This window comes from Macaca mulatta, chromosome 7 (assembly GCF_049350105.2).
Source record: "Macaca mulatta isolate MMU2019108-1 chromosome 7, T2T-MMU8v2.0, whole genome shotgun sequence".
In the NCBI taxonomy this organism is placed as follows: domain Eukaryota; kingdom Metazoa; phylum Chordata; class Mammalia; order Primates; family Cercopithecidae; genus Macaca; species Macaca mulatta.
In genome coordinates this window covers 180571336-180598368 of record NC_133412.1, presented here as the reverse complement: position 1 = coordinate 180598368, position 27033 = coordinate 180571336, and the positions used below count along the sequence as shown (strand labels likewise).

At 40.8% G+C, this 27033-nt stretch overlaps 1 protein-coding gene, 1 long non-coding RNA gene, 1 pseudogene and 1 gene segment (V, D, J or C); 3 read left to right on the top strand and 1 right to left on the bottom strand.

Moving 5' to 3' along the window:
- LOC106999631 (homer protein homolog 2 pseudogene) overlaps nucleotides 1–19902 on the top strand; it is a 115687-nt pseudogene extending 95785 nt beyond the window's left edge. Inside the window, exon 2 of the transcript XR_013395306.1 lies at nucleotides 17229–19902. The product of XR_013395306.1 is annotated as a homer protein homolog 2 pseudogene (transcript). The remainder of the gene's footprint in view (nucleotides 1–17228) is intronic.
- The window catches only part of LOC720890 (immunoglobulin heavy variable 3-48-like), a 109134-nt gene that overhangs the window by 20284 nt on the left and 61817 nt on the right, over nucleotides 1–27033 (top strand).
- LOC144330503 (uncharacterized) lies at nucleotides 971–27005 on the bottom strand. Its single transcript, XR_013396759.1, has 4 exons — nucleotides 26899–27005; nucleotides 4833–4964; nucleotides 3816–3971; nucleotides 971–2009 (listed from the first exon to the last, which is right to left on the bottom strand). It is a non-coding gene; the product is annotated as an uncharacterized LOC144330503 (long non-coding RNA).
- On the top strand, nucleotides 1270–14651 carry LOC720904 (immunoglobulin heavy variable 4-59). The gene is made up of 7 exons (XM_077942165.1): nucleotides 1270–1367; nucleotides 1451–1771; nucleotides 9640–9714; nucleotides 9799–10293; nucleotides 10757–10863; nucleotides 11367–11444; nucleotides 13762–14651. The coding sequence occupies exons 1-4, from the start codon at nucleotides 1322–1324 to the stop codon at nucleotides 9960–9962; spliced, it is 606 nt and encodes a 201-aa protein (XP_077798291.1). The 5' UTR covers nucleotides 1270–1321; the 3' UTR covers nucleotides 9963–10293; nucleotides 10757–10863; nucleotides 11367–11444; nucleotides 13762–14651.

Genomic DNA, 27033 nt, shown 5'->3' with positions numbered 1-27033 from the left:
GATAATAACATAGGAAATACAATTTAGGACATAAGAGCTGACAAATGCTTTATAATGAAAATGCTAGAAGCAGTTGCAACAAAATTGAAAATTGACAAATGGGACCTAAGTGAATTAAAGAGCTTCTGTATAGCAAAAATCCCATCAACAGAGTAAACAGGCAACCTATAGAATGGGAAATAAAATATCTACAACCTATACGTCTGACAAAGGTCCAATATCAATATATACATGGAACTTTAACAAATATTCAAGAAATAAAAAGTGACCAAGGGACATGAAAAGACACTTCAAAAAAGACCTACATGTGGCCAACAAGCATAGGAAAAAATGCTGAATATCACTATTATTAGAGAAATACATATCAAAACCACAATGAGGTACCATCTCACATCAGTTAGAATGGTTAATCTTTAAAAAAAACCAGACTTTTAAGACTGTAGAAAAAAGGGGAAATGTATACACTTCTGGTGGGAATATACATTAGTTCAACCATTGTGGAAAGCAGTGTGGTGATGCCTCAAATAATCTAAAACAGGAGTTTCATTTAACCCAACAATCCTACAAGTGGACAGATACCTAAAGGAATATAAACAAGTAGGTTCATTGCAGCGCTATTCACAATAGCATAGACATGGAATTACCTAAATCCCCATCACTGGCAGAATGGATAGAGAAAAGTGTGCTACATACAACCATGGAATACTATGCAGCTAAGAAAAGAATGAAATTATGTCCTTTGTAGGAATATGATGGAACTGGCAGTCATTACTCTTAGCAAACTAATTCAGGAATGGAAAACCAGATATTATATGTTCTCACTTATTTGTTGGAGATAAATAAAAGGAAATATTCTTCCCGGGCTTGAGTCTTCCTTATTCAACAAGTCATTCTAAATTAAGTGTTCAACGAGTTGCTGATAATCGTTTAAATATTCTATTTCATATAGACCACTTATATCACTCAAAAATCAATGAGAACAATATTTATCAGTGGGATTATAGGATAATCAATATCTGAATAGTGAGAATATGAAGGATATGGACGGTTTTTTAATTCAATGGGCACATAACTAGGGGAGACACTATATCCCTATGGAAAAGTTATTCAGACTTCAGAGATAAGTAATATTTCCTACGTTGTGTTTGTAGGAAAGACTGGGGCCTGCCTCATCCCTTTTCACCTCTCCATACAAAGGCACCACCCACATGCAAATCTTCACTTAGGCACCCACAGGAAACCACCACACATTTCCTTAAATTCAGGGTCCAGCTCACATGGGAAATGTTCTCTGAGAGTCACGGACATCCTGTGCAAGAACATGAAGCACCTGTGGTTCTTCCTCCTCCTGGTGGCAGCTCCCAGATGTGAGTGTCTCGGGGATGCAGATATGACGATATGGGAGGCTGTCTCTGATCCCAGGGCTCACTGTGGGTCTCTCTGTTCACAGGGGTCCTGTCCCAGCTGCAGCTGCAGGAGTCGGGCCCAGGACTGGTGAAGCCTTCGGAGACCCTGTCCCTCACCTGCGCTGTCTCTGGTGGCTCCATCAGCAGTAACTACTGGAGCTGGATCCGCCAGCCCCCAGGGAAGGGACTGGAGTGGATTGGACGTATCTCTGGTAGTGGTGGGAGCACCGACTACAACCCCTCCCTCAAGAGTCGAGTCACCATTTCAACAGACACGTCCAAGAACCAGTTCTCCCTGAAGCTGAGCTCTGTGACCGCCGCGGACACGGCCGTGTATTACTGTGCGAGAGACACAGTGAGGGGAGGTGAGTGTGAGCCCAGACACAAACCTCCCTGCAGGGAGGCGGAGGGGGCGGGCGCAGGTGCCGCTCAGGACCAGCAGGGGGCGCGCGGGGCCCACAGAGCAGGAGGCCGGGTCAGGAGCAGGTGCAGGGAGGGCGGGGCTTCCTCATCTGCTCAGTGCTCTCCCTCCTCACCAGCACCTCAGCTGTCCCCAGGGCTCCTCTTTCTTTGATATCTGTGGTTCTGCTTCCTCACATTCTTCTGCCAGAAAAGAAAGGAGGAAGGCACATTTTCCTCTTACAATTGAGATTTCACCGATTACTAGGAACTTTCCTACAAGTTCCTGCATGGCCCATTATTGCTTAGTGATTAATAATATATATATTCTAATGCTTCTCACCATCTCTTGGTTTATGTCATCAATCGAATTGTGCCCTCTTTGAAATTCATATGCTGAAACCTTAAAATCAATGGATCTATATTGGAATTTTAATGATACATTTAAGGTTAAATGTGGTCAGAAGTGTGAGAACCTAATGCAATAGACGTGCTGTCTTTATAAGAAGAGGAAGAAACACCAGAGACCTCTCACTTTGCACGTGCACACAGAGAAGAGGCCATGTGGAGACGCAGTGTATTAGAAGGTGCCCCAGTGCATGCCAGGAAGAAGCCGCACCAAGAACCAACCCTGCCAGCACCTTGATCTTCAACATTCAGACTTTAGATTTGTAAAAAAATCAATATTTGTTGTTTAAGCCACCCACTCAGTGTTGTCTTCTTATGAAGACCCAGACAGACTAATACCACGTAACTCATAACTCTGTTAGTGCTGTGCCCTGGATGGAGAATCAGCCCCCTGAGGCTGGTTACATCTCTCAGATTTCTACATAAAGTAGGCAAAAAATAGTAGCTGTGATATAAAAACTTGTCATGTCCCTGTTGACCAATTTCTGGGCAAAGTGTTTTAATGAAGCCCTTGGGGCTTTGTCACAAAAGTTGTCTTTTATCTTTTCTGAAGACCTAACTAATGGACAATAGGTACCAGCTGGATGGAGACTGACCACTGACCATCTTCTGCTGTCTCCTTAGCATGCCACAGAAAACCACACCAACATTACTCAATGTCTTCAACTTTCTAAATTTGCACTGAATCTATTGCTAAATGAGGAGTTACATGAGGTCTGAGTTTTGTTCCCTTCTTCCCAGTCTTCCTCTATTACCAAGGGCAGAAGAGACATTCAATGAAATTAGGCTGTCAATGCCCCCAACACCACATCACTTTTTAAGGTCCAGGAACTTTATTTGGGAGATAGTGAAACACACTTTTAAATGAAAAGCCCTAAAGCACGTACAACGGCTGAAGGAATGGCCACTGTGCACCTGAAGGCTGATGAGGCAGATGGTAGGGTCCCTTCCTCCAAAATGTTCCTGGGTGTGTGATGGTTGGATGCCTCATGCATATGGAAATATGGAGTGGACTGAAGTAGAAACAAGGGCCACATACCATAGGAAAACAAGAAAAGAACAGATGGGCATTCGTGAAGACAGGTAATTAAATTTATTGAGTTTAAGATGGAATTTTTTTCCAAAGTTTTTAGTGTTCTTAGTTAAATATGAATCATTTCAACAAACTGAGAATTAAAAGGAGAATGGAGTTAGAAGTTGAGAGAGAAAAAAAGTCCTGAGAGAGCAGAAAGAAAATTCACACAAAACTGTCACATGGCAGAGACCAGAATGGAGCTGATGCAGCGATGTCATTTTTCTGCAGACCTAATTGAGACCCTTTGGTGTTTAAGGCAGGCCCAGAGTTGAAGAACTCCTTTAGTTTTTGCTTCTCTGGGAAAGGTCTTACCGATCCTTTCTTTTACAAAAAGATTTACACGGTAAAGTTTCTTGGTTGGCAGAGCTTTCTTTGTTTTTCAGCAATTGGAATACAGTCATGGGCCACCTAACAATGTTTCAGTCAACAATAGACCGCATATATGTTTGTGGCCACATAACATTGTAATACCATATTTTCACTAAGGATGTTCCATATTTAGATGTGTTAGATAGAGAGATACTTACCATGGCGTTTCAGTTCCCTGCAGTGTTCAGTGCAGTAACATGCTGTACAGGTTAGTTGTCTGGAAACATTGTGCTATTCCACATAGTCTATGTGTAGTAGGATATTCCTTGTAGGTTTGTGTAAGTTCTCCCTATGATGCCTGCACAATGATGACACTGAGTAGAAATACATTTCTCAGAAATGATCTCAATCAATAAACCATACATTATCGAGTATAATTCCTCTCCATTCTGAACTGAAAAATTCTGCTAAATCTGCACTTTTTCTTTCCGTTTTCAAAAACCTTTCCTTTAGCAATGTGGTTTCAAACTATCTCTGATTTTTCTCATTTGGTTTACCTTATGTAAAATGTATAGAGCTTCATGGATGTGGACAAATATTTGCTTCTCCAGATTTAGAAAGTTTCTATGCTATTCCTTCTTTAAAAACCTTTCCGCCTCTCTTGCTCTGTCTCTCTCTGTCTCTCTCTCACCCTCTTCCTTCACTACCGCTTTTGTCTTATCTTTGCGTAACTCCTCAACGCATAATTTCATTTTCACTGTGCTTCCTGACTCATAAGTCTTTAACTCTTTTTTATTTCTTTCATTTAAATTTTTCTTCTCTGTCTCTACTATTTCAAATGATCTTTCTTTGAGTTTACTGTTTCTTCTATTACTTAATCTAGTCTGGTCTAAAATCCTCTAAAAAATTTTGGTCTGACTTATTGTATTCTTCAGTATCAATATTTTTGCCTAGTCATCTTTTAAATGTTTTATCTGTATTAAAATTCTCACATTGTTCTTGCATGATGCCACTAGCTCATTGAACATGTTTCTAATATTTACTTAATTTTCTTCCAGGTAATCTATATGCTTCCTTTTCACTGATGTCAGTTGCTGGATCTTTATGCTGTTCTTCTGTTTAGACCATGTTCCCCTCCTCCTTCATTTTCCTTGACTGTCTTTGTTGCTACCTGTTCATTATAACAAAACCACCATACACTCTTCAAAGACGAGGCTTATAGAGATCATCCTCACCAATCAGTCCAGGCAGCAATTTGGGTGTCTCAAAACTTCATAGTATTCAAGCCTCTGTCTCTGTTCTTAATGGTCCCTGGGTTTTAGAGGATGATAGATTCTGCCAGAAATCACAGGTAGGGGAGGTAGAAACTACTTACAAGAAAAAAACAAACAACCTCATCAAAAAGTGGGCAAAGGACATGAACAGACACTTCTCAAAAGAAGACATTCATACAGCCAACAGACACATGAAAAAATGCTCATCATCACTGGCCTTCAGAGAAATGCAAATCAAAACCACAATGAGATACCATCTCACACCAGTTAGAATGGCGATCATTAAAAAGTCAGGAAACAACAGGTGCTGGAGAGGATGTGGAGCAATAGGAACACTTTTACACTGTTGGTGGGATTGTAAACTAGTTCAACCATTATGGAAAACAGTATGGCGATTCCTCAAGGATCTAGAACTAGATGTACCATATGACCCAGCCATCCCATTACTGGGTATATACCCAAAGGATTATAAATCATGCTGCTATAAAGACACATGCACACGTATATTTATTGCGGCACGATTCACAATAGCAAAGACTTGGAATCAACCCAAATGTCCATCAGTGACAGACTGGATTAAGAAAATGTGGCACATATACACCATGGAATACTATGTAGCCATAAAAAAGGATGAGTTCGTGTCCTTTGTAAGGACATGGATGCAGCTGGAAACCATCATTCTTAGCAAACTATCACAAGAACAGAAAACCAAACACCGCATGTTCTCACTCATAGGTGGGAACTGAACAATGAGATCACTTGGACTCGGGAAGGGGAACATCACACACCAGGGCCTATCATGGGGAGGGGGGAGGGGGGAGGGATTGCACTGGGAGTTATACCTGATGTAAATGACGAGTTGATGGGTGCAGCACACCAACATGGCACAAGTATACATATGTAACAAACCTGCACGTTATGCACATGTACCCTAGAACTTAAAGTATAATAATAATAATAAATAAATAAATAAAATGGAAAAAGAAAAGAAACTATTTACTCAAGCAACCCCTTGAAAATTTGGACCACTGGATAAAGTTTTATTATTGATGTATGATTCATCAAAATATTGTTAGTTCAAGCTTCTCTCAACCAGTCATTAATCATTGAAATTTTATCATTTCTTATTTGAATCTGGGGTTTATTCTTTGAATATCTAGGTAAAATTACAAACTAGTTTAAATCTACCTTTTGGCAAAATGATCTGCTGCCAAATTTCCATTTTCTGTGTTATCTCTTTTTGCATTTAAATCTAAGTCTGTATTAGACATGCATCCAAAATGCAGAAAAATGTCTTAATGTTCGTTAATTTATTTAATTTAATGGGGTTTACAGAAGATGTGAAAACCTCCTTTGTTTATCAAACACCTGACTATTGGTCAATAGCTTCCTCTTTAATTTTTCTCTCTCCTCTCACATTATCTATAATAAGCAGGGAGAAATGAAGACACACCATAGACAGTTTGCTTAGACATCCCATCAGCCAAATTTCTAACTCTCACTGATTCTAACTTCATCCAGTGTAACATAACTAAGATAGAAATTCTATAACAAGGTACACATGCTTTCCAGTTCTAATACCATGTTTGTGACAGAAACAAAGCAGGTGTACTCTCTGCGAGGTGGTCATCTGAGGTCTGAGACGAGGGGTCACACAGGTATTTTTATATTTGAGGGTTTGGGCAACAACAGTGATAACAATTCTGATCATCACTGGCTCTTACCGGAAAGTTTACAAGTAAAGTTACTGCTGTTATTTGATTTTAACACCTAGTTTGAATGAAGCTCAGAGGAAGAGGTCACATCCTAGGTCACACAGTGAGGTGGAATGGAGCTGTGCTCTGCTCTCCACACTACCTGCAAATCCCAGGCACGGGCCCAGGTTCCACTGACACGTGGCATCTGGAGGGCAGTTCTCAGGGGATGGTCTTAGCGCACCTGCTTCCTGGGGCAGGGCGCTTCCTTCTCTCAGTTGTGTACTTGCTCCTTCTGCCAGCTCTGAAGTGACCACTTGCATTGCCATGAATTATTCATATTCTCTCCCTTACTATGGCAAAAAGCATGTTTATTAAATTTTCAATTCATTTTCTCTGAAGCACACTGCGTTAGCAGAAAGGAATAAATCACATTCCTTCACCTCCCCCACAGCCCAAGATTCCTGAAGACAGAGCCGATGTGATGTACTCATAGGTGGATCTCTGCTCCAGCTATGAGGAGGTGGCCTTGGTCTTCAAGTTTCAGCAATTCTGGGAAGCCAAGGACACCTCCATGTCCTCCTCCCTGCTCTGCAGCTTACCTGAGAATAGCTTTCTCTTTGGAATATCATCTGTTTAAGGAATACAAGTCCCTGCTTTAGGATTTGGGGCCTGAGTGCACCTACTAGATCCAGCCTAGGACTGGAGATACTTTCCAGAACACGACATCACCTGAGACATGACCAGTCACACTGTTTTACTTTCACAATTTCAGCTTCCTCAGAAGAAAATTAAAATTGCTGAGACTTTTTCATAAACGTTGTGCCATGTCCTTTTTCTGTTTCCTTGCCTGTTCATTTATGTCCAACCAGGTGCCACATCTATGTAATCAGGTTAGAATCCTGCCTCCAATAACACATGAAGAGGACCTTTGGTTGTACTTTTGGTCTTTGCTCCAAAATGTAAAGATTACAAAAGTCATCACCTCATTCCTATGTCAAGAGGCGTCTGCACAATCTGATCTTCAGTGCCTTCGGGAATTCATCAAAGGAATGAAATTCCAATCAAAAATTGCCCACTCGCAAAACTGGAGAGACAAGTGTGTCCAGAATGGCAGTTGACACTTGCTTTGCTGGAACAAAAGCCGCACTTCTGTGTGTATATATACACACACACATATATGTACATAAAGGGCACTTACATGGTAAGCACTATAGACGTCTGCAAGACAGATGTGGACTATGGTGAAGTGACAGTTCCAGAGGGCCGTACACTCCTCGGTCTTCTGGACTTTCCCTCCAGAAACCTCCAGTTTCGAAAAAATACAATCCAAATATGTTTCATATGGGTCAGAAGTGGGGGAGTTATAATTCCTGAAAAATATGCCAAGAGCCTTCTCCAAAAGATCCTACAGGGAAGAACTTTTCCAGCACCTTGTCCTATGTGAAGAAAGACAAATCTGCCATTCCAGATCCCTCCCCCATTCTTCCATGATTGTATGAAGATGTAAGCAAATAGTCCATAGACAGGTAAGATGTAAGCAAATAGTCCAAGTAAGATGTAAGCAAATAGTCCAGGTAAGATGTAAGCAAATAATCCAGGTAAAATGTAAGTCAGTAGCCTAGGTAAGAGGTAAACAAATAGTTAATCCAGGTAAGATGTAAGCAAATCCAGGTAAATAGTCCAGGTAAGATGTAAGATAATCCAGGTAAGATGTAAGAAAATAGTCCAGGGGCACTGAAACCACAAAAGGCAGTAAAGATGAAAGTTGAGCTTTTCCCCTGGAGACGCCTGGTCAAGGTCACAGCCACTGCAGAAACCTCACTGCAAGGCAAGGCTGGGCTGGAGGGCGCGCTCAGGAGCCACTAAGCACAGGTTCCAACCCCAGAGCAGGTGTACAAAAGGATGGGGAGGAAGTTTCCTCTCAGGTATCTTCCTTTGTCAACAACAACAACAACAAAAGCTATGTGTTCAACAAGTTGCTGATGTGCCTTTAAATATCCTGTTATATCAGAACCATTCATATAATTTAAGGTAATGAGAACTATTTTCTAAAGTGAGTTTCCAGGACTATAAATATCTTAATAGTGATGATATAAAGGATAGGAATAGTTTTACTAATTGAATGGATACAGAATGTGGGAGTCACTCAATTCCTATGAATAAAAATGCCAGATTTCAGTGTTAGGTAATGTTGCCCACATTGTGCATTTGACAGGGCAGTGATGGATCTGAGAGTGTGGCAGGTACACAGACCCAGTGAGTCAGAAACCAATATGTAAAGATGAGGATCTATGGATATGAACTGAAAGTACATAAAAAGTTCGTGAAATTCTATTAAATGGAGTAGGAAATGAAACCCAGACTTATTCAAAACACGAATTCCTTGACAATTATTTTTGGAGTAGTGAATTCACAAAGAACTCCAAAGTTCTCTTCCATCTTTTGATTCCTATTGTCTGTGAGATGAGAAAATCAACTCTAATTATGAATCACAGGGCAAATCTGTATATCAATGGTGGTTCTATTGAAGATCTGGATGATCAGGAAGCCAGGCAGGTGCTGGAGACACTGTCTCAGGAACACACAGCAGATCTCAGAGGGACCTGCTGGACACTCACGTGGGACATCAGCACTCACTTTCTCAGAGTCACCAATGAGCTGTGGCTGGTGCCTGATTCGACCAAGATGGGGTCACAGCACCTGGTCAGTGTCAGGAAGAGTGATGGTTCCAGAAATCATCCGTGTGGTCTCCATGCTACTCAAATGTGGGTTCACAGTGAGGAGCATGTCCTCTGGGTGTTTGCTTTTCAGTGAAAGGATGTCTGGCCACAAAAAGTTTGTAAATGGAGCAGGGCATCCATTTCTTCAAGCAGGATTAGGGCTTGGACCATCAGAATCCCACTCATGTAAGGCTGATGTGTCATTCATCTCCCGTTTCTTATCCTGGATCAGGTCCTGAGCTATGAAATGCTCTGTCTCCTGAATATACAAATAACCTAAGATCCACGGAGGTAAATATGGATATGTCTGGGCCCTGAGATCATCACCCAATAACCACATCCCTCCCCCAGAGAAGCCCCTGAGAGCACAGCTCCTCATTAGGGACCGGACCTGGAGGATCCTCTTCTTGGTGGCAGCAGGTACAGGTAAGGGGTTCCCAAGTCCCAGTGATGAGAAGGGGTTGAGTTCAGTCCAGTGGGCTCTCATCCATTCCTGCGTCCTCCCCACAGGTGCCCACTCCCAGGTGAAGCCGGTGCAGTCTGGAGCTGAGATGAAGAAGCCTGGGTCCTCAGTGAAGGTCTCCTGGAAGGCTTCCAGATACACCTTTACCAGCTACATTATGCACTGGGTGCGACAGAACCTTGGACAAGGGCTTGAGTGGACGGGATTTTAGTTATCTGAGAGATGTTTCATATAACATTTATTCTGTAAGCAAATTTCAGGGATAGTCGAATGAATCAAATTAAGAAATCTGATACAGAACTTCCTCTGAATTGATCTTTGTAAACATCAATCTCTGAATCAATGTTGTAAATATTTTGGAACCCAAACACAAGTTCACATTTTAACTCTATTTTTGTCTCTATTTAAAAAATGCCAAAAAATCTCATTTTGTGCATGTGACATTTTGAATTCCTGCCATCAATGCATGATATTTCTTGTTTTTCCACATTCGTATTGCCATTTATCATCATGAGAATTGTGAGTTTTAACCATGCTAATAGGTGAGTAATGGTATCTAATTTTTATTTAAATGCACATGTTCTTAATAAAAAATTCATATTTAACAATTTTTTTTTTGAGGCGGAGTTTCACTCTTGTTGCCCAGTCTGGAGTGCAATGGCATGATCTCAGCTCACTGCAACCTCCGCATCCCAGGTTCAAGCAATTCTCCTGCCTCAGCCTCCCTAGTAGCTGGGGTTATAGGCATGTGCCACCATGCCCAGCTAATTTTGTATTTTTAGTAGAGTCGGGGTTTCTCCATGTTGGTCAGGCTGGTCTCGAACTCCTGACCTCAGGTGATCCACCCGCTTCGGCCTCCCAAAGTGCTGGGATTACAGGCGTGAGCCACTGCGCCCGGCCTATATATTTAACGATTTTTATATAATTTTTGGTGAGATGCCTCTCCTGATATTTGGTTCATTTTTAACTGCATTGTTTTCTTTTGATTAGTTGTAAGTTTTCTAGCATATTTATTATAAAAGTCATTTGACAAATTAAAAGAATTGGCTGGAGTCTGTGGCTCACAGCTGTAATCCCAGCAGTTTGGGTGGCCGAGACGGGAGGATCACGAGGTTAGGAGATCAAAACCAAACTGGCTAACACGGTGAAACCTCTTCTCTGCTAAAAAAAAAAAAAAAAAAAAAAAAAAAAAAAAAAAAAAAATTAGCCAGGTGTAGTGGCGGGCGCCTGTATTCCCAGCTACTCCAGAGGATGAGGCAGGTGAATCGCGTGAACCCAGGAGACGGAGCTTGCAATGAACCGAGATCGCGCCACTGTACTTCAGCCTGCGCGACTGAGCGAGACTCCATCTCCAAACAAACAAACATAAAACAAAAACAAACAAAACAAATGAAATGATTTAACAAATATGTGACTTGGAAGTATTTTCTCCCAGTCTGTGGTTGCCTTTGTCAGTGGGTATTGCGGAAAAATGTGTCTCTGTGTGTGTTTGCACAAATTTAGACCAAAAAAATTAAAAAAAATTCATTCACAGATCATGTATTTGCCATTATATGTGAATTCGCACTATGAAATACACTATTAGTGATTTTTTTTTCCATGTCTCTAATCTCAGGCCACAATCAACGCATGAGTGTTTAGCCTTCACCTACTGATTGAAGGACTCTCCGCTTGAGATATTTGGAACACTTCTGTAAGGAGATGCGTTCTTCTTCCCATTGTTTATTTATTTAATCATCTATTAATATCCGTATTGGTTTATGGTTGTCTATTTCATACTCTGAAAAAGATCCATGCTACATTATTCATTTTATTGTTCAAATTGCCACAGCTTTATTAGGTGCTGGGCGCTGATTTAGTTTGGATCCTGCATCCTTACGGCACAGCACATCCTTTTGTTTTTGAACACTTCCCTGTTTCCTGGAAGTTATAATAATTTCTAAGCTCGTTTTCTATATTACCTTTTTCATACATAGAATTAGCCATTTTTATAAAGGTTGCTTGTTTCTGATTTTAAAGAATAATATTAAAATAAAATATTGTGATACTGGATATGTGTGTTGTTGATGTGGTGTAAGTACTTCTAGGACCTCTCAACCAATTGGCCTAGCAAATATGCATGTTTTTATGAACCCATGTTTATGGACACTTCAAAACTGTTTATGTATCTAATCTTCTGTAACTTGATTACATTAAAAATGAGAAGACACTGGACTCTCCACCCAAATATGCTACAACATGGACCTTTCTAGTCTTCCTTCCTTGACTGTCTATAACCACCCACTGCAAAGTGAGGAACCCCATCCCACCATATGCCATTTTATTACTTAGCCGCACAATTTCAGGACACATGCAGAGTGGCATCAGAAATGTAAAGTTGTACCCTTGTAAGAAACATATTTATCTACTACAATAGAGTGCTTATGTGTGGTTTGTTTACAATTAAAACTTACAGAATCTCCTCACTTTCAAAGTTACTTAAGTCAGCAACTTCATTTTCCACTTTCTTCTGTGAAGTCATTTCAATTACATGGTATCGTTTCATTTGTTTGAAATTCTGTAAAAGCCAAAACTACAGTCAAGGAAACAGGATATTCCAGGAATTTAGAGGGTGGTTGTAAAATAAGTAAAACAGCCTCTGTTTAAGAAGAGTAAGAATATTCTAAGTAGTGCTATGCAATGTTTGAGACGTGACACAATTAATTTGTCTAAGCTCATAATTTTGTGATGGAAAATATAAACCTAAATATATACAATTAAAATATATTTAGCAGTTCATGAACCCCTGGATTAAACACACACTCTACAAAATTATCTAATAACGTATTTGGGAGTGTGGGAATGTTATGAGATACATGCAGCAAAGAATGAAGTAATTCTCCTGACTTGCATATATGATGTTTCCATTCAATGAAGACCTTTAATTAAGACAAAATCAATTTTCTACATGGCCCAGGCTTTTTCTTCCTGACAAGCAAACAACCCAGGTTTTTTCTTCCTGACAAGCAAACAACCCAAAACATTCTTTTCTTTCCTTGTTTGAGAAAAGTTTTCCCCAAAGTTCAGCTCAGTTCAGACATACACTATCCATGAATGGGCATGTACACACCTGTCAGCATGCGGGCTCTTCTGTCAGACAAACACACCTTTCCTCATGTGGATTATTCCCTCACAAACACACATGTCCCCACATGGACTCTTCCCTCAGACCACCACATATGTCCTTACAATTACCCTTTCCTCAGAAAACAGACATTTCCTCATGTGAACTCTTGTCTCAGACAAACAAACATGTCTCCAAGAGAACTCTTCACTCGGGTAAGTACACACATTTCCACATTGACTGTTTCCTGACACGAGCACATATATCCAATGTTGAATAATTTTGTGGCAAAATGATATCAATACAATGATAATTATAAAACTCCTTCCTGACAAGATGTAGACACACATTTTTTTTTTTTTCATTTTAACTTAACTTTGCCTCATTGTCAGGAACAGTGGTTTGCAGCTCTAAATGTACTGATTACAGACAGATGTCTGTTTTCTCTGAAAATGTATTTCTTATGTTCTTACTGGTTTTATTTGTCGATAATGTTTTCTGCAATGAAGATACCTGGCCAGTGTCCACATTAGAGACTGAGAAAGAGTGATGGGCAGATTAACCCTGTGCATCCAGACCCAGGAATCCTTTGACCCTGCCCTCTCTGAAATGGAGACACAGAGGATGGATGAGCAATGCTGAGCAGTGCACCCATGATCACAAAAAGAAAGACATGGAAATATGTCCCCTCCCCTCCTTATAAAAGGCAGCCCATCCCCTGTTCCTTCAGGCCCTGGTGAGGAGCCACCCCATGTCTGTGCCCTTCCTCAGTGTCCGCACCGTGGGTTCTGCACTGATGTGGGCTTCCCTTCTCATCACCCTCAATATTAGTGTCCCTTATGAATCAGGTCCAGCTGTGGCTGCTCCACATGGGGCTGTTCTCAGTCTGTTCCCTCTGTGTTTGCAGAAGACCTGTGTGAAGTTCACTGGTGGAGTCTGAGGTGGAAAAACTGTACAGCCCAGCCGTTCACTGAGCCTCTCCTGCACAGCCTCTGGATTCACCTTCACTGACTGCAGCATCAGCTTGGTCCAGCAGGCTCCATGACCGGGGCTGGTGTGGGCGGCAACAGGGAGAAATTCAAGAGGAAGTTTTTTACGTGCACTCTTACATGCATGGTCTGACATCTTTACTTCTTTTATCACGTTTGTTCTGTAAATCACAACGAATGGTGCATTCTTCATCTATTATACATTTGGTAAGTCTTTTTCGGGGTCTTTCAAAAAACTGGTAACTTTATCCTATGTCATATCTGTTAAGTCCTAAAAGTTTTTTTTGATGTCTACTTTTTCTGAAATTTACATAGTTACTATAGCTTTCTTTTGGTTCATATTTTCATAATCCATGTTTTCCAATCTTTATCTTTTCTATTTGTGAATATGTAGGATAACTTTCTTGTACATAGCTAACAGCTGGGTCTTGCTTTTTTTAAAGCAACTATAATAAATTCTATTTTTAGACTAATATTATTTTTTCTGTTATTTTTGTTTAAATTAGCATTTTATAATGATGTTTATATCTCTATTAACAGATTATATAATTCACTTTTTATAAATATGGTATTGATTACCACAAGGTTTACAATAAGAATTGTATATAGATTCTAATGCAAATACTGTGATGGCGTTGATATGAAGTACAGAGATAATGGAACTGTGTACGTTGAATTCCTCCTTCTCACCGGTCTTTCTTATTGTCAGTTTGCAATTATATATGCTATAAAATATAATATGTAATTTTGCATCACTTTATACACATACGTTGGAACAATTACAGATTAAAACTACAATTCATCTTGATGTTCCCTTTTTTTACAATCTTAATTTCTTTGTATAGATCTATGTTTTTAGTGTATATCACATGGCTATTAGCAGAGAAACTTTGTAAAATGTGTCCTGAAACATGAATGTGTTGACAAATTGTCTCAAGATCTTTTTTTAAATGACATAATTTTACTTGCCTTTCACTTTTAATGAAATTGTAATGCATGTAGAATTCCCGTTTGCATTTCCCTTGTTACTCATTTTCTTGTATTTATTTTCTTCCTGGAGAAAATCACATATTATATTCTGCTGGGCCTTCATTAACCACGTTTCTGCGAATCTAGTCAGGGTTGGGTTTCAAGTTTATGGTTGCCCCAGCTATTGGAGTTGAAGTCAGCTTCTACTGTTCACAAAAATTTCAGATTCCTCTGGCAATACCTGCTTTTGTTTCCCTGTTTTGCTTTGGGTGTTCATATGTTATTCTTCCCAGAGAGAGCCTGTCTCTTTTAGTCGTGGCAGGTGAATCCTGCTGACACATTTACTTGATGATTGTTTGTGTGGTGAAGGGGCTTGGACACAGATGGACGTTCTCCAACCTTCTGACCTAGTCTCCTTCTTAGCTATGGGTGGTGAGACTGGCTCTGAAGCATGGCCTTACAAGCGTTCCTGTTCCTTCCCTTAGCCAAGTGTCAGAGTGTCTCTTCCCAGCCACAGTGGTTTTTCATCAGCGTCCTCAGCTTCTGACCCACTGTCCTTACCCCACAGATTCAGGATTTCATTCCTCAGGAAAGAGATGGGAGGTGTTTCTGGGTAGAGTTTCCTTTTGTTCCTCTGTTTCCTTGTGTTCTAGTTGATTCTACCAGTTCCCACAGGACACAAGATTTAATAAATGTCTCCTTCATACAGTGAAGGGGGACTCAGCATTGAACGGAGCTGCTGTTCTTCCTCCCCAGTCCACACCACAGGACAGTAGGTGGGTGAGTTGTCTGGGGATTTCCTCAATTCTGTAGGAAAAGCCTTGAAGTGCCCAGAGTTTCACATTCTTACACCATTAGCACGCACGTCCTCAAGCCACTCATTAAACTTTTCCAGGTTAGATTTTTCCATCTTAAATACCAGGCCATGAGTGGCACCCGGCCCAGGTACTCTAATAAATGGGCCCTAGTTCTCTCTGCAGGCCCATATTTTCTCAGATTTCAGGGTTTTTTTCTCTGTGACATCAACTCAGATATGTTGAAGCGTTTATTTTTTGTAGTCGTTCAAGTTTTTTGTTAATGAGGTCAGAATAAGATCATCGTTTTCTCATTTTTTCCATTCCCATGCTTAGTATCTGCTTTCTAAACAACATTAAGAAGCTAAGACAACAAATCAAATACCCATTACTTGGTGCATTGTTAAACAATTTGAGAAATATTCATGTCTGAAATACAATGAACCATTGAAATCAAGGCATGCCTCCTTCACATAAGAACATGGGGACATTATCAAATAATTGTGCTGAGTGAAGGAAGCTAAAGAATTCACAGGAAATTTCATGTTATTTAATTTGTATAAAATTAACATGGAGATCTAAATTTTTCTGAGAACAGGGTGGTGAGAATAACAAGGTGGTGAAATAAAAATTACAGAGAAGTGAGAGAAAAAATAAGAGAGTGAATTCAATTGCTAACAGCATGATTGAAGTGTTGATTCAATGACTGCACACATATATCAACATCTTCCAAATGCTATACTGTCAATTTGATTTCATTATTGATGGATGTTTTGAATAAAGCAGTAACAAAAATGAATACATTTGCTGAGAAATAACAAGAAAGAGATGAATATTGACACTTGAATAATCACGGACTCCTGAAAATACACACATATGAACACTGATTGCATATTTCAGGAAAACACTAGAAAAAGCAAAATTACATAAAGTTGTTATGACAGGTGGGACATCCTGAAAACCTCTCTAGACATATCCCACACTGCCCTGGAGTTGTCTCATAGGAGCAGCCTCCTCCAGTGTTTGGAGGCACAGACAGAGATAATAGGGCTAATTCTGGCCAGATGTGTGATATTGGACACATTGTACAACTGCTCTGTTCTGTGTGTAATTTACCTTCTCTAATAATGTAACATTGACACTTGCATTAAATATATTCTGCAAATATGAAAAATTAAATAAGCTGATGTGTGCTAAATGATTATCAAGGCACAATCACATAATCTGAAGCTATATTTTCCAGAGAGATAGGATTACCCCCAGTGTTTTCCAGGACACACTCATCTGCTCTGGGCACTGCCTTCTCCTCAGCTGTCCCACCTCTGAGCTTGCTATATAGCAGGAGATATGCAAATAGGGCCCTCCCTCTACTGATAAAAACCAGGCCAGCCCTGACCCTTCAGCTCTGGGAGAGGAGCCCAGCCCCAGAATTCCCAGGTGTTTTCATTCAGTGATAAGCACCGAATACAGGGGATTCACCATGGATTTTGGTGGTTTTTGCTTGTTGCTATTTTGAAAGGCGATTTATGGGAAATGAGAGATGTTGAGTGTGAGGGGACATGAGTGAGAGAAACAGAGGATATATATGGCAGTTTCTGACAAGGGTGTCTCTGTGTTTGCAGGTGTCCGATGTGAGGTGCAGCTGGTGGAGTCTGGGGGAGACTTGGCAAAGCCTGGGGGGTCCCAGAAACTCTCCTGTGCAGGTTCTCAATTCACCTTCAGTAGCTACTACATGAACTGTGTCCACCAGGCTCCAGGGAATGGGCTGGAGTGGGTTGGACAAGTTAATCCTAATGGGGGTAGTACATATCTCACAGACCCCAGAAGGGCCGATTCACCATCTCCAGAGATAACGCCATGAACACGCTTCATCTGCAAATGAACAGCCTGAAAACCAAGGACACGGCCTTGTATTGTACCAGAGACACAGTGAGGGGAGTACAGTGTGAGCCCAGACACAAACCTTCCTGCAGGGTCATGCAGGGAGGTTTCCTTTCTCAGCTGCAGGATACGGGCTTATTTTTGCAGGACTCTGGAGTCTTATTAGGTTGTGATATTTCACTATGGTTATTTATCATGTTTTTTTTAATTGGGAATTGTGTTTTAGTATTTTAAAATTTATATATAAGTGTATTTTTTAAAAATACATACCTTCAAAGAATAATTCTTCCTAATTGCACTTGTTCTTTTGGAGTCTGTTAACATCTGTTGTAATCACCTATTACATAGCTACAGGGACATTAATTTATATCTATAGATATATGTGTAAAAACACAAAGTTATGCATACATATGTAGTCTTTATAGTTAATATTATAATAAAATAAAAATATATATTATAAAATATGTCCTAAAGAATGAAACATAATGATTAACTTAATATAAATTATAGTAATCCATAACTCCTTTCAATCGTTCTCTATAGTTTACATAAACTGATGTCTATTTGTAAACTTAAACATAGTGTATTGGTCTTTTTGAAATAGCCAGGAACAAATTTCAAATGTCCTTGTCACATACACACACAGAAATAAGGATCTGAGGCGATATATATGTCAATTAGCTCGATTCAATTATTCTGATTTGCATTCATAAATCATGACATAGCTTTATTCCCTATAAATATATACAACCAAAATGTCTCAATTTTCAATGAAGTTTTAACTACATATTTTTAAATCTGTCCTAGGTCATTAATGTTTTCTCCTAGTCAGAATGTGATTAGATTGTCCTCAGAAACTCATTTACCCTCCTGCCTCCTGAAGGCTTCAGGAAGCAGTTCCTAGATGGGCAGAAGCCGGCAAACGTGTGTGTCCACACAGGAACTAGAGCCTCTCTCGCGGATTAGGTCTCCTCCTCATGATTACAGGGCTCTTCAGTTTTCTTAACAGGCTGTTGTACTAGATAAGCACAAAACAATTTCATTATGCTTTGCTTCGATTTTTCAAAACAACATACAGGTAGTAATTTTAGCAATAAACATATTACAACCTACTATACATGAGATCTTCCTGTGCTTCAAGGTTTCTTCTCAGGACTTTGTATGTATTACATAATTTCCATTTTTTTTCTGAGATGGAATTCTGATGTCTCCTTATTACAGATTATTCTTTTAATTTAATTCTTAAAATGATTCTTTCCAGAGCCCCCGCCCGGCCAGCCTGGCGGAATGGAGGGGCACCAGGGCTGAGCCAGGCACGCAGGGGCCGCCACATGTGCTGCGCAGGGAGCGGATGCACAGCGGGTGGAGAGCGAACATCAGTGGCCGGGTGGGATAGGCTGCCTGAGTAGCGCTGGAGATGGGAGAACAGCCCATCCTCACCCCGGAGCGCGGGTCTTCCAGACTGACCCCAACAGCAAGAACTGGATGCCTGCGAGCCACAGGCGGTCACCGTTTCCTGCTTCTGTGATGTCACAAGGAACAGCTATGGGATCGTCAGTGTGGACGGAGCCAAGGTGACCATAAACAGCACAGTCACACGGAATCTGACCTTCACCAACACGTCACAGACGTCTGGGCACTGGGCCCACAGTAGAGCCAACACGGCGTTTGGTTTGGGGTTTTCCTCTGAGCAGCAGCTGACAAAGTTTGCAGAGAAATTCCCAGAGGTGGAAGAAGCGGCCAAGATAGGCAAAAACAAGACCCAGGAGAACATGGAGCCCTGGAGTGATCATCCCCGAGAATCCGGGCGTGGAGCCCCATCTTCTACTCCGGCATCCAGTGTCAACGGGACGGACGATGGAAAGGCCTCTCACGCCGCTGCAGCCGACCGGCACCTGCAGTCTGGGAACCACAAGCTGAAGGCGGCCTCGACACAGGGCGCTGCCCACGGGAAGAGGCGGGAGATGGAGCTGCAGGCCCGGCTGGAGGGCGACGCCCGGCTGCCCACGGCGTTGCAGGAGTCGGCGGCCAGCGCGGAGCAGAGGAAGAGGCCGTGACATCCACAGAGAGAAGGAGAAGAACACGCAGCTGAGGAGGAGGATGGAGGAGCTGGAGGCCGAGCTCCGAGAAAAGGAGGCAGAGCTGGAAGATCTCCGGAAACAAAGTGAACTCACACCTCAGCTCACGTCAGAGCGCGACGGTGTCTCTGAGAAGATGAAGGCCGCAGAGAGAGGATCAAAACCAGGAAACAAAGAGCGTTCCCTAAAGACGGAGGCTGAGGAGAGTAAATCCCGACAGCGCCACCTGGAGGTGGAGGTGAAGAGCTTCCTGGAGGTGCTGGACAGGAAGATCCACGACCTGCATGACTTCTGCCCGGGCCTCTCAAGCTGGGCAGTGACAACCAGTGCTGGCTAAGGCCCGGGTCCCCCAGGTGAGTCCCAAGCGTGTGTGGGAGACCAGATGGCGCTAGGACGTTCCCTGTGTGCGTTGCTTCTATAAATGGAGGGATGGTTTGTCGTGTCTCCAAACCAGTTGTGCCGTCCACTCACTCCTTTCCAGAACAGAAATCTCCTCTCTGCCAGGCACGGTGTCTCACGCCTGTAATCCCAGCACTTTGGGAGGCTGAGGTGGGCGGATCACTAGGTCAGGAGACTCAGACCATTTTGGCCTACATGGTGAAACCCCATCTGTACTAAAATACAAAAACTAGTGGGGCATGGTGGCATGCGCCTGCAGTCGCAGCTACTTGGGATACTGATGCAGGGGAATCACTTGAACCAGGAGGCGGAGGTTGCAGTGAGCCGGGATCGCACCACTGTCCCCTCCAGCCTGGGCGACAGAGACCGACTCCGTTTCTAAACAAACAAAACAAAACAAAACCAGAAATTTCCACTCGCTTCTCTGGCCTTGTGAGGTTGTGGACAACTGGAAGATTCTGACTCAAGAATCCAGAACTAGGTCTCCCTTAAACATTTACACAGTCAGGCCAGCCATGTTTACATCTTTCATAAGGGTTTTTGCAATCATCTGAAGTGAAAAAAAGCATTTTCTAATCCAAGTATTTATATTCTTTACACCAAGCCATCAGGCTCCTTTTATCAAATAGCATTCAGATTATTTGAATGTCCACCAGGCGCCAGCCCTGGGGAGCATAGAGAGAACATTCCTCTCCGTCAACATCGAGAGGCTTTAAAACAACTGTTTAGGGGAGACTTATCAAAAGACGTAAAACAGGTTTCTGGTTGGTGCATTTTCTGGCCTGGGAATTTCTGGCATCCAAGATATTACCCCCTGGCCCCCAGTTTGTATGGTTGCGACAATGTTCCTTTTCTTGGTTTTAATTTCTGAGCAGATGATCGTTGTGTGGGAACAGCACACAGTGAGGTCGCCTAGCATAATGCCTGGCACAAAGTAAATGCTTAATAAATATTTGTGTGGCTCATGCCTGTAATCCCAGCACTTGAGAAGACTGAGGCAGACAGATCACCTGAGGTCAGGAGTTTGAGACCAGCCTGACCATGGCTGAAGAAACCCCGCCTCTATTAAAAATACCAAAAAAAATTAGCCGGGCGTGCTGGTGCATGACTTTTATCCCAGCTACTCGGGAGGCTAAGGCAGGAGAATCGCTTGAAACTGGGAGGTGGAGGTTGCGGTCAGTGGAGATCGTGCCATTGCACTCCAGCCTGGGCAACAAGAGCGAAATTTCGTCTTAAAAAAAAAAAAAAGACTTGAAGTCTTTGCCCATGCCTATGTCCTGAATGGTACTACCCTGGTTTTCCTCTAGGGTTTTTATGGTATTAGGTCTAACATTTAAGTCTCTAATCCATCTTGAATTAATTTTTGTATAAGGAGTAAGGAAAGGATCCAGTTTCAGCTCTCTACTTATGGCTAGCCAATTTTCCCAGCACCATTTATTAAATAGGGAATCCTTTCCCCATTTCTTGTTTCTCTCAGGTTTGTCAAAGATCAGATGGCTGTAGATGTGTGGTATTATTTCTGAGGACTCGGTTCTGTTCCATTGGTCTATATCTCTGTTTTGGTACCAGTACCATGCTGTTTTGGTTACTGTAGCCTTGTAGTATAGTTTGAAGTCAGGTAGCGTGATGCCTCCAGCTTTGTTCTTTTGACTTAGGATTGTCTTGGAGATGCGGGCTCTTTTTTGGTTCCATATGAACTTTAAAGCAGTTTTTTCCAATTCTGTGAAGAAAGTCATTGGTAGCTTGATGGGGATGGCATTGAATCTATAAATAACCTTGGACAGTATGGCCATTTTCACGATATTGATTCTTCCTATCCATGAGCATGGTATGTTCTTCCATTTGTTTGTGTCCTCTTTTATTTCACCTTGCAGTGGTTTGTAGTTCTCCTTGAAGAGGTCCTTTACATCCCTTATAAGTTGGATTCCTAGGTATTTGATTCTCTTTGAAGCAATTGTGAATGGAAGTTCATTCCTGATTTGGCTCTCTGTTTGTCTGTTACTGGTATATACGAATGCTTGTGATTTTTGCACATTAATTTTGTATCCTGAGACTTTGCTGAAGTTGCTTATCAGCTTAAGGAAATTTTGGGCTGAGACAATGGGGTTTTCTAAATATACAATCATGTCATCTGCAAAGAGGGACAATTTGACTTCTTCTTTTCCTAACTGAATACCCTTGATTTCTTTCTCTTGCCTGATTGCCCTAGCCAGAACTTCCAACACTATGTTGAATAGGAGTGGTGAGAGAGGGCATCCCTGTCTTGTGCCAGTTTTCAAAGGGAATTTTTCCAGTTTTTGCCCATTCAGTATGATATTGGCTGTGGGTTGGTCATAAATAGCTCTTATTATTTTGAGGTACGTTCCATCAATACCGAATTTATTGAGCGTTTTTAGCATGAAGGGCTGTTGAATTTTGTCAAAAGCCTTTTCTGCATCTATTGAGATAATCATGTGGTTCTTGTCTTTGATTCTGTTTATATGCTGGATTATGTTTATTGATTTGCGAATGTTGAACCAGCCTTGCATCCCAGGGATGAAGCCCACTTGATCATGGTGGATAAGCTTTTTGATGTGCTGCTGAATCCAGTTTGCCAGTAGGCATGGACAAAGACTTCATGTCTAAAACACCAAAAGCAACGGCAGCAAAAGCCAAAATTGACAAATGGGATCTCATTAAACTAAAGAGCTTCTGCACAGCAAAAGAAACTACCATCAGAGTGAACAGGCAACCTACAGAATGGGAGAAAATTTTTGCAATCTACTCATCTGACAAAGGGCTAATATCCAGAACCTACAAATAACTCAAACAAATTTACAAGAAAAAAACAAACAGCCCCATCAAAAAGTGGGCAAAGGATATGAACAGACATTTCTCAAAAGAAGACATTCATACAGCCAACAGACATATGAAAAAATGCTCATCATCACTGGCCTTCAGAGAAATGCAAATCAAAACCACAATGAGATACCATCTCACACCAGTTAGAATGGCGATCATTAAAAAGTCAGGAAACAACAGGTGCTGGAGAGGCTGTGGAGAAATAGGAACACTTTTACACTGTTGGTGGGATTGTAAACTAGTTCAACCATTATGGAAAACAGTATGGCGATTCCTCAAGGATCTAGAACTAGATGTACCATATGACCCAGCCATCCCATTACTGGGTATATACCCAAAGGTTTATAAATCATGCTGCTATAAAGACACATGCACACGTATGTTTATTGCGGCACTATTCACAATAGCAAAGACTTGGAATCAACCCAAATGTCCATCAGTGACAGATTGGATTAAGAAAATGTGGCACATATACACCATGGAATACTATGCAGCCATAAAAAAGGATGAGTTTGTGTCCTTTGTAGGGACATGGATGCAACTGGAAACCATCATTCTTAGCAAACTATCACAAGAACAGAAAACCAAACACCGCATGTTCTCACTCATAGGTGGGAACTGAACAATGAGATCACTTGGACTTGGGAAGGGGAACATCACACATCAGGGCCTATCATGGGGAGGGGGGAGGGAGGAGGGGGGAGGGGGGAGGGATTGCATTGGGAGTTATACCTGATGTAAATGACGAGTTGATGGGTGCTGACGAGTTGATGGGTGCAGCACAGCAACATGGCACAAGTATACATATGTAACAAACCTGCACGTTATGCACATGTACCCTAGAACTTAAAGTATAATCACAATAAAAAATAAAATAAATAAATAAATTTAAAAAAATATATATTTTTTCCAAAACCCCACTCAAAACCAGGGTATTATTAGAGGTGTAATAGTTGGACCAAAATTGAAAATACATTCAGTTTAGTTCATGTGCTCTCAAATATACTTTTTTCTTTTAAAATTGTTCTCAGTTGTAATATTACACAAAATATTAGTAATTTATACTAATGACACAGGTTATAATACTGTATACAAAATTTGGTGACATCTGATTGGAAAAAATACATGTTCTCCATATCTTGACTATTTTTTCCTTCTCTATGAAATGTATGACTTCCTGTATGTCTGGTCTAGCGTTGATGAGTTCCCTTAGTATTTGTTTGTCTGAGACATGCTTTATTTCTCCTTCATTTATGAAGCTTTGTCTAGCAGTGTAGAAAAAGTATTCTTGACACATTTTTTAATTTAAGAAGTTTGAAATCAGGACTCCAATCTCTTCTATCTGTTCAGGTTTATGCTGATAAATACACCATTAGTGTCGTAAGATTTCTTATAGATTATCAGAAACTTTTATTAATTTTAGAATTATTTTCTTCCTATTGACTTTAGATACTCTGACACTTATAGATAATGGTGACTTCTGTTTTCCAATGCAATGTTCTGGAGTTTTATGGGCCTCTTTTATCTGTATGTGTAAATCTCTAGAAAGACTAGGAATTGTTTTTCAATTATTTCCTCAAATAAGTTCTCCAAACTATTTACTTTTTTATTTATTCAGGAAAATCTATGACTCGGTGGTTCAGTTGTTTGACATAATCCTCTACTTTCCAATGGGTTTATTTTTAATTTTTTTCTTTATCTTTATCTTACTGGGTTAAATTGAAATACCTGTCTTTAAGCTGTGATGCTTTCCCCAAATTTAATATAGTCCATTGTTAAAATTTTAAGCTGTAAATTGTAATTAATTTGATATTTTTTTATTTCCAGAGTTCATTTTAAAAAATCAACCTCTTAAGTAACTCCTAAATTGGTGTTCTGATTTTTGTGTGTTTGTTCCCAACTTACGATTGGATTTCATTGAGGTTTTTAAAAATCAGTGTTTTTAATTCTTTAACTGAGAGCTCAAATATATTATTTTGTGTAGAGTCTTATTGCTGGAGAGTTAATACGATTTGGCAGGGGGTGTTGTAACACTCTGTTTTTTATATACTTCCAGAAGTGTTTCTCTGTTTCTTTTTCATAGGATAAATTCTCTCTTCCCATGATTTTTGAATTTACTTTAGTTTTAGTGAAAACTATTTTCCCCTTTAGAATACAAACACAATGTATATTGTGTGGGTCTTTTGATTTTGATTCTTGGTTTTCTCAATGGTAAAGACTCTGTAAGAGTTCCTTGCCTATAGACAGCCTTTATTTCGTGGCTTTCTGAAATGATGTTTGTAGTAATGATACTGGGCCTGTGAGCAGGCTCACTGCCTCCTGCAGGGCTCAGATAGTGGAGGCATCAGGGCTCAGACGGTGGAGGCATAAGGAAGCATTTCTAATTTCCCAGTGGTATGCGTTTGTGTCAGCAGATTTTGTATTGCATTGTGCAATTCAACCTTCAAGTTAGTAGGTGGTCCTTACAGAGATGAGCTAACTATGGCAGAAGAAGATGAGTACATGTTTGATACCTGTGTAGAGGGAGAAGCGTTCTACTACCTCAGGCAATGGACTGGCCTGTGGAAAGCATAGGGGCCTGAGTTCTCTGCTCATTTCCTGAGAGAGGGACAAAGCTGAACAGAGATAAACCACTTATCCTTGCAGGTTAAGTTCACTGTCAAGTGTTATACACTTGTGATAGCAGATTTTGTATTAGATTTTACCCATCAACATCAGAACAGGACTGGTGCTTGCAGGTAAGACCCAGCTGTGATGGTAGTAAAAGTGTTTATGCTTTTTCAAAAAAATTACTTATAGTTTATTGTGAATATATTGTAAGTCTATGTAATTATGAGGTATAGGTGATACTTTGATATACGCATGTGATGTGTAATAATCTCATCATAGTAAATGGAGTACCTGTCCCCTGAAGCATTTGTCTTTGGTGTTTCAAGAACTCCAATTACACTCTTTTAGTTAGTTAAACTGTAAAAGTTAAATTATTATTGACTATAATCACTTTGTTGTGCTATCAGCTGATGGTCTCATTCATTCTTTCTAAATTCATTTTGTACTCATTAACAGCCTACACTTTTTTCACATCTCCCCCGTTATTCCCCACAGCCTCAGGGAACCATCCTTCTACTCTCCAACTCTATGAGTTCAATGGTTTTCTTTCCATGAAATATAATTATTTATTCTGTTCTGTGTATGAGCATATCCTAGCAATCCTGTACACACCTACATAGTTGTCTATAAGCCTATGAATTATTCTCTGTAAATAAAAATTTATCTGATGGAGATAGATTATTTATTATATAATTCACCAAACTAATGTCAAATGCCCAAGCTGCAATACCGCAAACTCTAAGGTATGTTCATGCATTTCAATGAAGGAGAAAGTCTTTCAGACACAGGTGCACCTGAAATGATATAAATATGTAGGTAAGGACTCTGGGCTTGAGTGTCATTGTCCAGCCACGTTTCAGAAGTGTGACCTGTCAGGGAAGAACCAGAGTTCCTTGTGCTCTCAGAGGGGAGGGCTCACAGATGTCCTCTCTTGATCCCAGGAAAGGCAATTGCACTAATCTTGATGATGAGACTATGCTCCTGTGCTGACCTATTATAGTTTTTGATCGAAATTGTCACTGTGATCCCCCATCTACATCTATTCACACAGAAGTGTGTAATGGTCAGGCCACATTCTCAGCATCACACATTGAGACGGTTGGAGATATGTCCCACTACCTTCTCCTGAGATTGCAGACAGAATCCCAGATTTCAAAAGCTCACAAAAGGGAAGGTCTCAGAGTTTTTTTTTTTTTTATGATGCACTCTCCGGGACAGATATATTCCCTGTAACCATGATGGATATTCTGAATTACAATAAACATGGCATGGATGTAAGTTTGTATAAATTCATTGTGATGAATATATTTAGCTGCTGCCCTAATGCTTTGAATGGAGATTTGACAATTTAGATAACCTGGATGTTTGGTTGGTTTCATATAAATCTTCACGGGTAGAACAGTATTGAACCTGTTCCAAAATCTATCCCTGATCCATGATCACACTCATCTCCCAGACCAGCTCCTTCAGCACATCTCCCTACCTGGAAGAAGAGGACTCTGGGCTTGGTGAGGGGAGGCCCCAGGAAGAGACCTGAGTTCTCAGAGGGCACAGCCAGCATCCTCCTCTCAGGGTGAGCCCCAAAGCCTGGGGCCTCCCTCATCCCTTTTCACTTCTC

Excerpts from the sequence above, each read along its gene's own strand:
- LOC720904 (XM_077942165.1), top strand. The coding sequence starts at position 1,322 with ATGAAGCACCTGTGGTTCTTCCTCCTCCTGGTGGCAGCTCCCAGAT. Across the intron at positions 1,772-9,639 it reads GAGAGACACAGTGAGGGGAG|AGAAGCCCCTGAGAGCACAG; the intron begins GTGAGTGTGAGC and ends TCCCTCCCCCAG. Across the intron at positions 9,715-9,798 it reads CTTGGTGGCAGCAGGTACAG|GTGCCCACTCCCAGGTGAAG; the intron begins GTAAGGGGTTCC and ends TCCTCCCCACAG.